The sequence below is a fragment of the Asterias amurensis genome, chromosome 2 (genome assembly GCF_032118995.1).
Source record: "Asterias amurensis chromosome 2, ASM3211899v1".
Taxonomy (NCBI): domain Eukaryota; kingdom Metazoa; phylum Echinodermata; class Asteroidea; order Forcipulatida; family Asteriidae; genus Asterias; species Asterias amurensis.
In genome coordinates, this window is record NC_092649.1 from 2888632 (window position 1) to 2905075 (window position 16444).

General features: G+C 39.0%; 1 protein-coding gene across 3 annotated transcripts; it reads left to right on the top strand.

Moving 5' to 3' along the window:
- The first annotated feature begins 35 nt into the window (after window positions 1–35).
- LOC139954594 (gem-associated protein 2-like) lies at window positions 36–14243 on the top strand. Of its 3 annotated transcripts, none has more exons than XM_071954475.1 (7): window positions 36–168; window positions 3590–3829; window positions 5801–5888; window positions 7397–7546; window positions 8378–8575; window positions 10460–10639; window positions 11500–14243. In XM_071954475.1, the coding sequence occupies exons 2-7, from the start codon at window positions 3714–3716 to the stop codon at window positions 11593–11595; spliced, it is 828 nt and encodes a 275-aa protein (XP_071810576.1). In that variant the 5' UTR covers window positions 36–168; window positions 3590–3713; the 3' UTR covers window positions 11596–14243. The 3 variants fall into 3 exon arrangements, with proteins under 3 accessions (XP_071810576.1, XP_071810577.1, XP_071810578.1); XM_071954476.1 differs by having other exon boundaries at window positions 92–168; window positions 3593–3829; XM_071954477.1 differs by lacking the exon at window positions 36–168 and adding an exon at window positions 438–590.
- The last annotated feature ends 2201 nt before the right edge of the window (window positions 14244–16444 follow it).

Consider the following 16444-nt stretch of genomic DNA (forward strand, 5'->3'; position numbering starts at 1 on the left):
AGACCATGCGGAGTGTTTGTGTGCTGCACGTACTGTGAGCCACAAGATGACGTTTACGCCTCATGAATATTCAGTTACTGATGACGTAATAATCAAAATGGCTGCGCCCAAGGAAAGGTGGAAGGTGACAGACGGGAACATCGATTGTTGAAGAATATTGAAAGAGGGGTAAGTTATGGTTCTTTGTGATGGTTCCGATGTCCTCCATGTTCGATCGACCTCGTTCCCCTTCTCCGTGTTCAGTTTAATAGTATTCTGTCGATACTTACATTTACAAAATACAAGGACTTTTGTCGTTTTGTTGGTTGAGGCTTGAGTCCTTGACGCCTTGCCTGAGTTAGTTGCGATAACGTAGCCCTCCTGCCGACGGCGGAGCCGGAGGGTTACGAGTCGCTTCAATCGAAAAACGGCGAAATGGTCAAACACGTACAATTTCAACAGCTAGTCAACAGATTTGCTCAATTCTTTTCCCTTTCGAAAATCATGACTTAAACTCTACGCTGTCGGCAGGAGGGTTACGTTTTCGCAACTATGCTTGAGTATGTTCATGATGTTGAGAACTCAACCTCAACATCTGAGATCGCCGTTCGGTAATGCATTTATGATTTGTTGTCAATGGGTGACCATGGAGGTAGGCTCCATGATGTAACTTAAGCAGGGGAGCCTTTTTATTCCTCCATGCTTATAATATAGTTTCTAGAAGTATCATGATCATGATGTGACCTGTCATTTTGAAGTTCAATTTAATATTACAACTCCATTATATATGACATTAGGATAAAAAAAGAAGCAGTGGACACTATCAATATCATGACTATTGGTAATTACTCAAAATTTTTTTTAACATAAAACCTTACTTTTTTATTTACTTGCAACGAGTATCGGGGAGAGGTTGGTAGTACGAGGACATTGTGAGAACTGGCTGCCTCTGAAGTTACATATTTTTCGAAAAAGAAGTAATTTTCCCGGTCTCGAAATCAAGCATCTGAAAGCACACAACTTCGTGTGACAAGGGTGTTTTTTCTTAAATTTGCATAGAGTGTCATCTGTTACTGCAGTGTTATTGGGGCGCTGTAGGCCTACATGTACTATGATGTACTCCTTTTTCGAAATTTGTCATTATTTCTTATTGGTTGTGTTAGCGAGTAGTGCGATTGTACTTCTAGAAACTATAAGGCTCCCTTGGGGAGCCTTATAGTTTCTAGAAGTAGTGCGATGGATGATGACAAATTTCAAATAAAGGAGTATTTTTCCTTTAACTGTATACTTGGTTTGCGGTAACACCATGTATGTATCTACTTGCCAGGTAGAGTTGTTCTTAGGGAACTGTCTTGCTTTATTCTACTGCCGCGGAGTAGATAATCGGAGGTTCGGGAGACTTCTCAGTTCTGAAAAGAACTGTCCTGCTTTTTAACTATTACCAGGGCGGATGGTATAGAAAATAGACTGGACTACTACTTTAGCTTATAGGATCGTAATTAACTGTACTGCCGCGGAGTCAGTTCTGAATTGGTCTCAATGCTTAGACTAGCTTTCTCTAGTCTTCGTCATTGTTATAAGATTTCATTCCTCCATCGTGGAATGTGTGTCTATGCCTGGTCATGAGTGTCATCTCTAGTCACTGCGAATGGGACTCTGGCATGGTGAAGCCTGAAAGAGGAATGAACAATCACATTCAACAAACGAATGAATAAATGATGACTTAAAGGAACACGTTGCCTTGGATCGGTCGAGTTGGTCTTTGAAAAGCGTTTGTAACCGTTTTTTATAAAATGCATATGGGTAGAAAGATGTTGTAAAAGTAGAATACAATGATCCACACAAACATGCCTCGAAATTGCGTGGTTTTCCTTTTACCTCATCGACTAACACGTCAGCCATTTATGGGGGTCAAAATTTTGACTCCCATAAATGGCCGACCATGTTAGTTCGCACAGTAGAAGGAAAACCACGCAATTTCGAGGCAAACTTGTGTGGATCATTGTATTCTACTTTTAAAACATCTTTCCAACCATATGCATTTTATAAAACACGGTTACAAACGCTTTTGTTTTGACCAACTCGTCCGATCCAAGGCAACGTGTTCCTTTAACTGAAAATGGCAGTCAGTTGAGTATTGACCAATGCATTTGTGCATATGATGAATGGGAGGGTTCAGGGTAGGGTCAGTGTGTCTTCTATTCTAAACCCATTTGGAGATTTAACCATAGTTGTGATTATCGTATCCGGACTAACCCTCCATCCTCCCGACAGCCGCAACTAAATTAACCATACAAAAAGAAATGTAATCAATTATTTGTATGATTAGGTCATATCTCATATTTAAATGTATGCCTTTTAAAAGTACATATTGACTATATGAGTATTCATTACAAGAACTACACACAGTGACACTATAGTCATCTTACTCTTATCTCCACTTACTAAAGTAGAGATGGTTGCAAAATTATCCTATAGAATACTAGTGCTTAGCTGCATGTAGTTTAGTACTTGAGTACATTTTACTCTTCTTAATTTATTAAATTTGACACACTTTCTATACAGGGCTTGGGTTTTACACTGGACTACAGGCCGGCTGAGACCACTGAATTCAGCATTGGGCCAGTAAACTCAGGACCGATGATAAAGTCTAGCGGTCTAACTTGTGTTTTTCAATTGAAAATTGTACACACTGTGATAAATGATGTTCAAATGTTGACTTTGAGTTTGAGTCTGGTAAAACATTCCAATTCTGAGTGGGATTTGAAACTTTGCATGGTGGAGATGAGATATAGAAGAGTTTGCGGTAACACCATGTAATGATCTCTAAATGAGTTGAGGTGGTTCTGAAAAGAACCGTTGGTTTAACTCGACGTTTCGATCAGTATGCTCTGATCGTCTTCTAGCATTTCTCCAGAAGACGATCAGAGCATACTGATCGAAATGTCGAGTTAAACCAACGGTTCTTTTCAGAACCACCTCAACTCATTTAGAGATCATTACATGGTGTTACCGCAAACTCTTCTATATTCCAATTCTGTGTTGAGCATCGGTGTATATTTTTCCATAGATCAATCTTCTCTTAGTGTTTGCTCAAAAATGAAAACAGATGAAATTAAACTTTTGGGAAAGTTCTTTCTCATTTAAAGCCATTATACACTTTGGTTCACACTCGGTTCACAGATTTACAAATAATTTACAGGGTTTACAGAAGGTAATGGTGAAAGACTTCTCTTGAAATATTGTTTTATGAAATGAAATGCTTTACTTTTTGAGAAAACATTAAAACAATATAAATTCTCGTTAGCGAGAATTACAGATTTATTTTAAACACATGTCATGACACGGCGAAATGCGCGTAGACAAGAATGGGTTTTCCCGTTATTTTCTCCCGACTCCGATGACCGATTGAACCTAAATTTTCACAGGTTTGTTATTTTATATATAAGTTGTGATACACAAAGTGTGGGACTTGGACAATACTGTTTACTGAAAGTGTATAACGGCTTTAAGTCTTGCAAAATAAATTTTGGGTCCGTCTTGAGGAATTTTACCCCAAACTCGAGCTCTGAAACCAATCAAAATGTTGAATCTGTTTTTATTTTGTCAGCAGGCAAAGTGTGAGTGAGTAAGTTTGTGCTGCTACATCATTGAAGTTCCTTCAAGTTCACATGATAAACTCAACGATACATGTAGATTCTTTCAACATTTGACCAGATAAACCAGTGGAGAATATGGACGATATCTGTCGACCAGCGCTGTTTGTCAGTTTGCCCCATGAGTCAGAGGAAAATCATGTAGACACCTCCCGACCACCAACATCAGCTCACGAATATCTCCGTAGAGTCAGGTACAAGCCTAACCATTAAAAGAAAATAAGCTGTACATTGAACACCAAGATGTATTTATTCTTTTGTTTGTTTATGTTTAAAAGCAGTGGGAAGTTCTCCAATCCCCCCCCCCCTGAAAAAAATGTGTTCAACTAGCATTATCCCCTAAAAGCAGTGGACACTATTGGTAATTACTCAAAATAATTACTAGCACAAAACCTTACTTGGTGACGACTAATGGTGAGAGGTTGATAGTATAAAATAATAATAATAATAATGGACACTTAATAAAGCGCCGGTATCCGCCACAAGCGGCGCTCATGGCGCTACTCTACAAAAGAAATACAAGCAATGAAAGTAGCAAACAACAAAAAAAGAAAACAAACTGAACAAAAAGCTTCTCTATGAAAATGAGTTTTTAAAACATTTTCCAAAACATTGTGCGAAACGGCTCCTTCTGAAGTGACATACATGTAGTTTTTGAGAAGCGGAATTTTCCACGAATTTGATTTCGAGACCTCAGATTTAGAATTTGAGGTCTCGAAATCAACCATCTAAAAGCACACAACTTCGTGTGACAAGGTTTTTTTTATTCTTTCATTATTATCTGGCAACTTTGAGGGCCAATTGGGCTCAAATTTTCACAGGTTTGTTATTTTATGCATATGTTGAGATACACCAAGTGAGAAGACTAGTCTTTGACAATTACCAATATCTTGCGCACTAATCCTCCAATCAGATTCGCAGAATGGAGTGGTGATAAAAACCTATATTGCACGACTTACATGTATATCACTACCTGCGTCTTGTGTGTTCTATGTTTACGCGCCAAGTTTGCTTGAAGATAAATACGTTATCACACGCGCGCTCGTGGAAATACGGAAAATAAAGCGCGTCTGCGTCCCATATCCAACTCCGCCTTCAGCCTCGTTGGATATGGGACGCAGAAGCGCTATATTTTTCCGTATCCCACTCGCGCTTGTGTGATAACTTATAATAGTGTCCAGTGTCTTTAACAGTGATGCACTTGCCAAATCCCAGATAAAGACACCTGAGGACCAGTCAGAATTCTCTCCAATAGACCTTATGCATTGACGTCATCCAGCGGCCATCTTAGTGGAAAAACGGTGACGAAACAATCGAAACGCACAGATTTGTACGTGCGGCGCACAGGATTGGCCAATGAACAACCTCCTTTTGACCTCTAGGTTAGGGCGCCCTACTGAAATGACGTCATGTGCATAAGGTCTATTGGTCAGGCTGGCTAGTTCAGTGTTGAAAAGCATCCTTATTCCATTTGAAATATGGTCTATTAAAAAAGCTGGAGGACTGAAATGACAAGCTAACTGCTCCTGCTGGCTGGTCACTAATAAGTTGAGGGCAAATCTTGCCAACGCATTTATTGTTTGTTTATTTCTCACTGGATCAGAGGTAATCCACGCCCCCTTCAGTAAATAGGATCCTTAACATGTATTTGGCCTTCTCTGGATTCGCAATTCTGAAATGTAACAAACAAAATTTGAACTGAGTATTTTGTTTTGACTCGTCACAGAAAAATGTCATGTGTGTAAGTTGGCTCATTCATGGATAGCTGCGATAATCAAATCTCTCAATCCTGCTGACCGTCTGGAAGATCAAAGATTATCACAATTATCCGATGGAAGACATCAATAATATGGTTGTGCTGGGTCGCCAATACATTGATGGCTTTTTGCAATACATTAGTCAATTTGTACAGTAATGTCGGTTCTCAGGTTGTTTCTCTGGCCATTCCGGCAGCAAACTGTTTTGGCTTCGGACTGGCACCCTCAAGCAAAGATTTTGACCCATAGGGAGACATCAGGCTGGATAGCTTAGTTGGTAGAGGGCAGTTATTTTAATCCAGAGGGCATTGGTTCAAGTCCTCCTTCAGTCAATTTGTCTTTGTTCAAACCCAAACTATTTAATGAATTCTTTCTCTGATTATGAACATCTTGTGCTTTTTATTATAGAATGGAAGCCCAGAGCTGCCCAAGTACAGTTGTTGCCGATGTTGATCGCGATGTATTTAAGGGAAAACAAACCATCATGTTTTCCAATGTAAGTAAATTTTACAAGAGAAGATTCATACGCCCTTAGAGGGCTGACTCTTCGTTCTTGTCGGGGCAAGGCAGTTTTTCCTCAGCAAAAAAATAAAGAGCACATTTCTACTTTGAGCACATTGCAAGGGGCACCTGGGCTATGACAAGGACAGTGGGGCAATTGCCTCAGTTGCCTTTGTAGTGTATCAGTCTCGCCTTCTTGTTTCGATGATGGACAATTCCAAAGTTACATTGAAAGCAGGGCCCACTTTTTTGGAGCTGCTTAAAGGTTGGTCATATATAGCCCTATATAGGACTCTTCCTCTGTACACAGATACAGAGTCCTAACTATTAAGGCCTGTTTCTGGGGCGGAAAAATTTCAAAGCTTCATAACTCAAATCTTACCTGCAACAAGCCACTAATTTCAACAGATTCACATTCCATGGCGGCATACATTTTTCTGCGGTGGGTTTTGGTCCTCATATTTTCCTCACAAATCCGTCATTTTCGTGAAATAATGCAGCTTCAATGTAATGTAACATAATGCAACGTAAAAAATTCCTGTTTCGATCGTTTTCTCACAGTGTTGTCTGTTGTCGTGCGTACGCGTATACATTCGCCTGCAAGACGCATGATGCAAGCTTAGACGCATGAATTCTTGGTCACCGTATCTTGACTGCACAGCGTTAACAGTAACACGCAACACAATTCAAAATTTCACGTCGTGCGTCTTGCGTACACACGGCAGACTGTGAGAGTACGAACAAAAATGGGAATTTTATGAAAATGACGGATTTGTGAAGAATAAACTTACGATCAAAACCCACCGCAGAAAAACATGCTGCCATAAAATGTGAATCTGTTGAAATTGGTGTTTTTTTGCAGGTAAGATTTGAGTTATGAAGCTGTGAAAATTTTCCACCCCAGAAATGTACCCTGATGTCCAGGACGTCACTGTAGTACAATACGAAAGTGTAAGGCCGCCAGGGCTAGGTCATAGATTGGTTTTTGTCAGTATAGAGCCTGGTTCATACTTCCTGCAAATTCGAATGCGATACTTACTTTGACGTCACACATTCGCAACAAATAATTCGCACCAGTTGACTTGTGCTCAACTCCTGCGAAACATTCGCTGCGAAAACAGCCCTGTCATGTCAAAATTTGCTTCACATTCGCAGGAAGTATGAACCAGGCTTACTACCAATTTATAAACAACAAATGTCAACATTATCAAGTAAGGGAAATACCGCAGGAATCGCGGGGAGATTCAGAATGGTATCACTGCGACAGACATTTAACAACTTGTCCACGAGTCTATGAAATGACTATCTCTAAATGAGTTTGGGTGGTTCTCAAAAGAACCTTTGGTTTCAACTTGACGCTTCTCTAAGACGATCGGATCATACTGATCGAAACGTCGAGTTGAAACCAACGGTTCTTTTCAGAACCACCCAACTCATTTAGAGATAGTCATGACATGGTGTTACCGCAAACCTTCCAAAATAAAAATTGTCTGTTACTATTAGTCCACAGGATTCAGTCCTGCCCCCTCTGGCTACGCACCAAGCTTACAGTGGCAACGGAACCAGGCAGCTTCATTCTCGGAGCTCAGACAGAAACTTGGACGTCATCGAGCAAAAGTCGCTACACAACCCCGGAGCAGTAGACCCACACTGGTAGGAAAATTTGTTTTATTTAGGATTGTAATGACCAATTCATACCAATTTGTTAATAGATGTTACAAGTGAATGACGACAGTTACAGTCAGCGCTCGTTACGAAGAGAACTTTTAAAGGAACACGTTGCGTTGGATAGGACGAGTTGGTCTATAAAAAGCGTTTGAAACCGTTTGTTATGAAATCGGATGGTTAAAAGATGTTTTGAAAGTAAAATATAATGATCCACACAAGTATCACTCTAAGTTGCACGGTTTTCTTTTTACGAGCTAACACGGTCGGCCATTAATGGGAGTCCATAGATGGCCGACCGTGTTAGTCGACGAGGTAAAAAGAAAACACACAATTTCGAGGCATATTTGTGTATTCTACTTTCACAACATCTTTTTATCCATTGCATTTTATTACAAACGGTTACAGAACACTTTTCAAAGACCAACTCGATCGATCCAAGGCAACATGTTCCTTTAAGAAGATGCTTTGCTTAAAAAGTCCTCCTTTCTGCTTTTTATTTCTTGTTTTTTTTCTGTCCTCTTACAACAGCATAAATATTATTTTAATTTTGTTAAACCTTACACCATACACTGATGTGTGTGAGGCCTGTACACTCAAGACTTTCCCAAGTTCTGTGAAAAATACTCGTATGCACATTACTCAAATGGGATTCGAACCCACGACCTTTACAATTCTAGAGCAGTTTCTTATCAACTGGACATTTTAACACAAAGAGTTAATTTGGCCACTCCAAGTTAACTTTAAATAACGGGAGTGGACGGAATACACAAATCTTTATTCATGTTTAAAAACCTGTGACCTTCAATGTTCTTACAGCCCAAGCTGAGTGAAGAGAAAACATGGTGCATTCTTTGTTTTGGAGAGGAGTTCTGGAGGCGGTTGGTGACTCAGAGGGGAGTGAAATCAAGCTCAGACTCTTTAGACAGCAATGGGGATGGAAGGTTGTCAGGGGAAGGTACTGGCCAACCCAGTGGAATACCACCTCTCTTAAGCATTGTATCAGCTATGGAACAGGTAACAGAGGTTTATTTTAAAATTATTTTAAAGGCAGTGGACACTTTTGGTAATTGTCAAAGACTAGCCTTCACAATTGGTGTATCTCAACATATGCATAAAATAACAAACCTGTGAAAATTTGAGCTCAATCGGTCATCGAACTTGCGAGATAATAATGAAAGAAAAAAAACACCCTTGTCGCACAAAGTTGTGTGCGTTTACATGGTTGATTTTGAGACCTCAAGTTCTAAATCTGAGGTCTCAAAACCAAATTCGTGGAAAATTACTTCTTTCTCGAAAACTATGGCACTTCAGAGGGAGCCGTTTCTCACAATGTTTTATACCATCAACCTCTCCCCATTACTCGTCACCAAGAAAGGTTTTATGCCAATAGTTATTTTGAGTAATGACCAATAGTGTCCACTGCCTTTAACAATAATGGTAATTATAGCAAAACTTTTAATGTACACATATCAACCGATAAACTTCCCAAGGCATGTACAAGAATACAAAACAGTAACTGACAAAAACTTACAAATCTATATATATGGAAAATGTCATTGATGACGCAATTACCATTAGTGAGAAAAGGCCCAAGACATGCGTTTTAAGCTGAGATTTAAAAGATCTAGAGGTAGATGTTTGAATATGCAGTTGCGTGTCATGGCCGAGCGGTTAAGAGCACCGGATCCAAGCTCTGCTGTTTGATCAGCAGAGTGTGGGTTCGAATCCTGGTCTTGACACTTGCTACATAAAATTGGGGAGGTAGTGCTTTCTGCTCTACCGGCCAGGCTTAGAATTGGTGATACCCAAGTCTACATCCGTATGGACTGTAAAAGAGTAGGTGGCAAGGGCTTCAGGAACAAAAATAATTGTAGCCCACACCTTGAAGTGGCTTCAAGCCTTGTGTGTCTGGCGATTTGAATAAAAAAGTATTTAAAAAGTTCCACAAACGAGGAGCAGCAGTAGCAAAATCTCAGCCCAACTTTTTATGGATCATGGCTCAAAATGTTTAGTGGCTCTAGATGATCGTAAACCAGGACTAGTGAAAAAGAGAAAATGAATGAGGCAAGAAGAATAGCCAGGGGCTTAGCCATTGAGGGCACAATTAGTTAGCAGACAGATTTTGTATCATATTTGCTCTCGAAAAGGAAGGCAGTGAAGAGATTTTAAAATAGGTGTACAAATGGGAAAAAGCTATTGACAAAACAGGGAGACTACAACATATGGTCAATGTACAGACCTGCCCCTGATTTCACGAAACTTTACGCAACTGCGTAAGTCAACTTGCGCAACGTTTATGGCGCAACCTACACCATAAACGTTGTGTAATGCGCAAATGGACTTACGCAGTTGCGTAAAGTTTCGTGAAATCGGCTGCTGGAATTTTAATCTTTGATCTTGTGTAGAGGGGCAAGGCCATTTTCATTCATGTGAAGGGCACTTCCAATGGAAAGTCTTATAAACAGTTTATGGGAAAGAGTCAAAGGGGCACCAAGGCCAGGACCAGGGTAACGATGGCCATGGCCTCCGTGTACATTGTCATTCCAGGCCTACATTCACACGTAGGTAGCTCAGTTGATGGAGCTCAGGCAAGTTAAACTGGGGTGCGTTTTGGCGACCCCAACCAAAGCCCAACCAACTCAACAAGTCAGTTACCGGTGGTCTGAACAGCATTGTCACCGCGCTCAACTGAACACGTGAAAACGCTCAACCGATGACCAATGTTTCTGGTTGGGGTCTCCAAATCGCACTCCTGGAGGTCGTTGTTTCAAATCTTGCTCTAGAAATGTGTCTTTGTTCAGCCCTGAATTGTTTAAAAACTTACCCATCCAGGTAACCCTTGCGGTTTATAACTTGACTTTTAAAAATGTTATAATTAACCTTTTTAACCCCATGTAGCCGACTGTTTATCAACTCCTTGAGTACCACATCGAGTGGTTGAACTGTCTTGGTTTCAGCATCTCCCAGGGATGTTGGCTCTTTGCTCTCCTTGCCTGTTTGGAGAAACCGCTCCTCCCGGACGCCGCATCCATGCTGCGAACCCTGGCCAGACACTGCTCAGCCCTGCGTGCATCACTGGTAAGTTCAATCTTTATGTGTTTTCCGCAGTATCCGAAGCAGTCGGATACAAATTGAGGTTTAAGATTAGGGCCTAATTTCATGGCTCTGCTTGGCCCCGAATTCTGCGCTTACGATCACAATTCTCCGTTTACTGTGCAAGCACTGAATTTCTGCGTTAGCTGTGTAAGCAAAAATTCCTAGTATATTAGAGTACACACTCGCACAGGTAAAAATTTCCTGATAATCCGTGAAATACGCTTAACACAAGGTTTCTCTGCTTCTGTAAAAAAAAAAAAACCTGATTCTTCTGCTTACAGTATTAAGCAGGGCCACAAAGTTCGCCCCAATCAGGGCAGCTTCAGCTGTGCTGTGCTATTGGGTTCGAGTTCTCTCCAAATTTGTGCAACCTTCTCGACCAAATTTAGCAAGTTTGGCAAATAATAATTAATGATTCATTTATTCATTTATATTGCGCTCATTCGGTATAATGTACACAAGCGCATAACAAAATAATTGTAATTTTTAAAAATTTTTACAGCAGGAAAAAATACAGCAGTCCAAACAAATGAAACTACAAAAGCAGTTGGTAGAGGGGTTGGCATAGTGGTATTCACAACATAGAGCTAGTATAGCGCCGGCATGTTAAATCCGGAGGTGGTTGGTTCGAGTCCCGCTCTAGTCAACTTTTTATCGTTCAACCTCAAATCATTTAAAGCTTGCCCAGTCAGGTTCCCTTGTGGTTTATTATTTGCTATAGAAAGGCAGCATCAGTGAAAAGGGTCTAGACTTTATGTTATTGTGTTAGTGGCTCTAGATGGAAGACATTGATAAAGAAACTTTGCCCATACAAATTCTTTCTCGTTTGCTGCCTTTTTCAGGAGTCTGCGGAAGACCAAAGGTTGGCGCCTCTCAATGTGCTGATCTGTCTAGTTGCAAGGTATTTTGATCAATCAGACTTGGCCGACAATGGATGAGGAGAGCCTAGATGATGTACAGAGGGGTATATTACTTTATTTATGTACAGAACATTTTTATGTGAGCTTGGAACTCCAGAATAAGGATATTGCCGGTGTCCGCCATCTTTGTAGATAATGACGCATGAACATTATTACCCCAGTCACTGGGACCTTTTATTTTGTTCCTCAAACCATCTCAGTTCCCTGGGGAGCGACAGCCCGTGCTGCTCTGCTATGTATGTATGACACCAAGCTAAATCAGTTACAAGAACTACATCTCTGCTCTAAACGATACCCAATTACTGCTGGCGATGAAAAGCAACTATTGTTTAAGACGAAAGTTTCATGACCTTGAGTCAAACCCACACCTTGGTGACTTGGCCGCCATAAGTTGATTTTGTTGCACTAGACTAGATGGTCATGAGACGGGTTACCCTAAAGACTCTCAAAAGCTGTACTGAGGATTTCTATCCATTTACACTTGCAACTTTATAGGCAGTGGACACTTTTGGTAATTGTCAAAGCCTAGCCTTCACAGTTGGTGTATCTCAATATAAGCACAAACTAACAAACCTGTGAAAATTTGAGCTCAATCGGTCATCGAACTTGCGAGATAATTATGAAAGAAAACAAAACCCTTGTCACACAAAGTTGTGTGCGTTTAGATGGCTGATTTCAAGACCTCAAGTTCTAAATCTGAGGTCTTGAAATCAAATTCGTGGAAAATTACTTCTTTCTTGAAACCTATGGCACTTCAGAGGGAGCCGTTTCTCTCAATGTTTTATACCATCAACCTCTCCCCATTACTCGTCACCAAGTAAGGAGTATTGTGCCAATAATTATTTTGAGTAATTACCAATAGTGTCCACTGCCTTTAAGGGATCTCGTTTGGTGGTTTGACTGGCCGAGGACAACCCAAGCATGATTATGTTCAGCGTTGGCTATCAGTTATAGCAGAACAATGACGACATATAGATGACATATATTTTATGATCCAAACGGGTAGTTGCAACTATTTTTGAAGTAGTCTTGGCAGCATGATAAACGGAAGTCGCAATTCAACTAAGGGAATCAATAGTCACGACTATGACACTAGTCACACTAGTTTCCCAGGTTACATGGTCCAGTATAACACAAATCATTATTAATGATTGAACACACGTAAAAAGAAAATGCAGCTGACAGGGATGAGGATGGGCAGGATTCTATATTTGTCCCCTGTCTTCAAAGCAGGATTCAGTACCTTCATCAGAAAATCAGATGAAAGTTAGGAGGTGTAATTTTGTTAAACGAGTTAGAGACTTTAGGAAGAAGAAAAAGTTGTACTTATTACTTATGTCTCATAAGTACATTATGACTTGGTACAAGTGATAATGAGAGACTTAGGTGGCAGCAGACTTACCGGGTAAATGTCTGTTATTTATGTAGTTCTGAGCATGGACATAATTACCAATAGACCTTTCTTTTGTTGATAAACAAACCGCCTTGGTTGGCATCGTCGGCCGAATGTTAGTAAAACACCCAATCGTAAAAACAGATGTTTTAACCAAATTCAGCAGTTTCTGCAACTTTTCAATTAAATACCTCTCACAATTATTTGTTTTGTTTTTAAAAAAATCAACAAATTTGGTTACATTGTTACCAAAAATAGCGATCTTTTCATAATTTGCACTTATGGCTTTCCATAGTTTTCCAATCTGGGTTGGCAAAAACTCGGGCTGTGACGTTGCAAAAGAAAGGACTATAACAATGGATTTACCTGGTAGGTCTACTGCCACCTAGTGTCCTAAAAGTCCCCCACTATGGCGTATGCCAATTTAGTCATACTATATGAGATATATTTCATTATGACTAAGTTTGACTTGTACTAAGTCATATTTATGTGTAAGTCATAATGAATTTTTTTTTTTCTTTCATAATATGCTCTTGACACTTCCGCAGTTTTCAGATTTCTAACTCGCCTAACAAAACCATAGGAAGTGGCTATGTCAACCACAATTTGTGTGTGTTGTTTCATACCACTGTGGTTTGCATGAACCAGTTTTTGTCCTTGTACAATTTCAAATGTGTCAGGCTTTTCCACTGTGTACTAATAACATAGCTGAGGATTGATATGTATATGTAACATGTTGCAAAATTATAGGCAACTTTTATTTCGAAAGGAAAACCATAAAAAACTACAGGAAGTCATTGTGTTGGTAATATTGTATAATTTTGTTTGTCTTTTTAAATTTTCCATTTTGTATTCTGCAATTAGCTGTTAAACTTATGCAAGATTTTGCAACATTAACTGACAACATTATGTCATTGAGTAAGTGCTAGAAGTTCATTAATAACAACTATATACACACAATTATCTAAAGGTCACTAGATGAAAAAAACGTGTACCAATTTGAAGAAAATGAATCAAAATCAACATTTTTTTTTTACCAAACAACTGCTTTGAAGAACACTCTTGATCAGTAAACTCCATTTACCAGGCGCTCCAAAATGTGCAAAAGCAATTCAATGAAATCCATACAAATTGCACTGATGGCCTTACAGAACTGAGCACATGAAAATGTTGTTCCTTTCAATTCTTCTTGTTTCTGTAATATTTCTGTAATATTAACACTACAATGCAACTGTAACATATGTTTAATAAGAAAACAACAATATCTATTTTACTTATTAGTGGGCTGTTCATTTGTTAACCTTGTTTGTTCATTAATAACATAACAAATTGTCCTGAAATTTTGAGCAGAGAATACTGTTCAAAACGTCAAGAACGTCTACCCATGGCTCTTTTCAGAGCCAACACTACTTTCAAACAGAAGCTACCTGATCGTCACTATCAATAAATCAATCAATCAATCAATCAATCAATCAGAGGGAATTTATATAGCGCCAAAATCAACCAAAGTTGTTCAAAGACGCTCAAGACAGTAGGAAGAAACTAATTTTGATACACTGTTTGGAATAGAAAACATTTGAGAAGTTTCTTGAAAAAGTGAATAGTGTTAGCATCCTTGCAAGTTTACTGTTAGTAGTTACCGCCAACTTATTTTAGTTCTGAAAACACATGCTTCATGATTGGACAAGACATTTTCAGAGAAATATAACAATGCATGATTTTTAATCTGAAAGTTTACTTGTCTTAACCTTTAACCAGTACCAGACTCTTCTTTCTGAATTCTGACGACAAGAAAACATTTTTAGTGTAGGTTTTCTCGGCCAATTTCGGAAAAGAGCAGCCAATTTAACCATCAAGCTATTCTTTTTCGCGCGAAATCGAATGCTACTGAAAAGGGTCATTCAATTTCGTTTTATGATTAGTCAAATGTAATGTTGCGTCATTCGATTTAACAAAATAATCATCAAATTTAACAATTCATCAAAGCAGCATTTAAATTCGCAGTCGCTTCTTGAGGCGTGTGTGTCTCAAAAAAGAATTACGATACACTAAGTTGAACATGGTGCTAAAGGAATTTGACTCGACTCAAAACGAAATTGAATGGCCGAATTCTGAATTTGAAACGCGGTAACAACTGGAGAGGAGGCAGTGGACACTATTGGTAATTGTCAAAGACCAGTCTTCTCACTTGTTGTATCTCAACATACGCATAAAATAACAAACCTGTGAAAATTTGAGCTCAATCGGTAATCGAACTTCCGAGATAATAATGAAAGAAAAAATACCCTTGTCACACGAAGTTTTGTGCGTTTAGATGCTTGATTTCGAGACCTCAAGTTCTAAACTTGAGGTCTCGAAATCAAATTCGTGGAAAATTACTTCTCAATCGAAAACTATGGCACTTCAGAGGGAGCCATTTCTCACAATGTTTTATACCATCAACCTCTCCCCATTACTGGTCACCAAGAAAGGTTTTATGCTAATAATTATTTTGAGTGATTACCAATAGTGTCCACTGCCTTTAATTCGAACGCACAACAATGAAATTGGCTTCTCAGTGGCTTCTTTCCCTCCCTTAACCTCTGTGAACCCGGTTCAAATCCCACCTCAGACTAGAGTCTTACATGTGGATTGGTAAGACTTTCTTTGATTTTTCAAATTGCCTTATTCAGATTACATTGATTTAAAGTTGCATTAGAAAATACATTGTCTTATGTTTTCATTTGTTGTATACATTTTTTTATATTCCAGTATACAGTTATTGCTTTTGTTATTTATATGTGTGCTATTTTTGGTATGAACTGTTTACTATTTTCTTTTGCTTTGTGGGGGGGGGGGGGGGGGACAAAACCACAATAGCTTATTGATCATGTTCTGGTAGTTATACATTAAATACTTCAAACTCTTAGAACAAATTTTTTGTAGGCGACCATAAAAAAATAGAGAACATTGAGCATATATAAAAAAAAACTTAACAAGAACAAATGCAAAAGCAATCAACCTTATCCAAAAAGGGAAATTAATTGCACCAAGTAATGTAGTACATAAACACAGGTGTTAAATAACTTCTCATCATCCGCCATGCTTTCTTATTTAAATACAGTTACTGTAAATGTTCTCTCCTGCTTTCTCTCAACAAGTTATCCTAAAAATCAACCGTTAATAACCCATTTTGCAGAGGATTTAAAAACCCGCTCTCTCCTTATGGTTTCTCTTGCCCGTTTTTAATTTAATTCTTACATATCATCCTTTCGTTGATTCTGCTTCTAATTATACTATTCCCTTTTCACATAATCATCTTTTCGTTTACTAAACTCTCCCTGAACTGGTTATTTGTACCCTTCATGTTGTTATAGTTGTACTGTTGTATTATCATCCTGCTCTCTAAGTCTAATCCTACCCTTTCATGTTCCCCATATTGTAATACCTAGAATTAAGTTGCCACTTTTATGTCTAGTAATCCACCCTTTCACA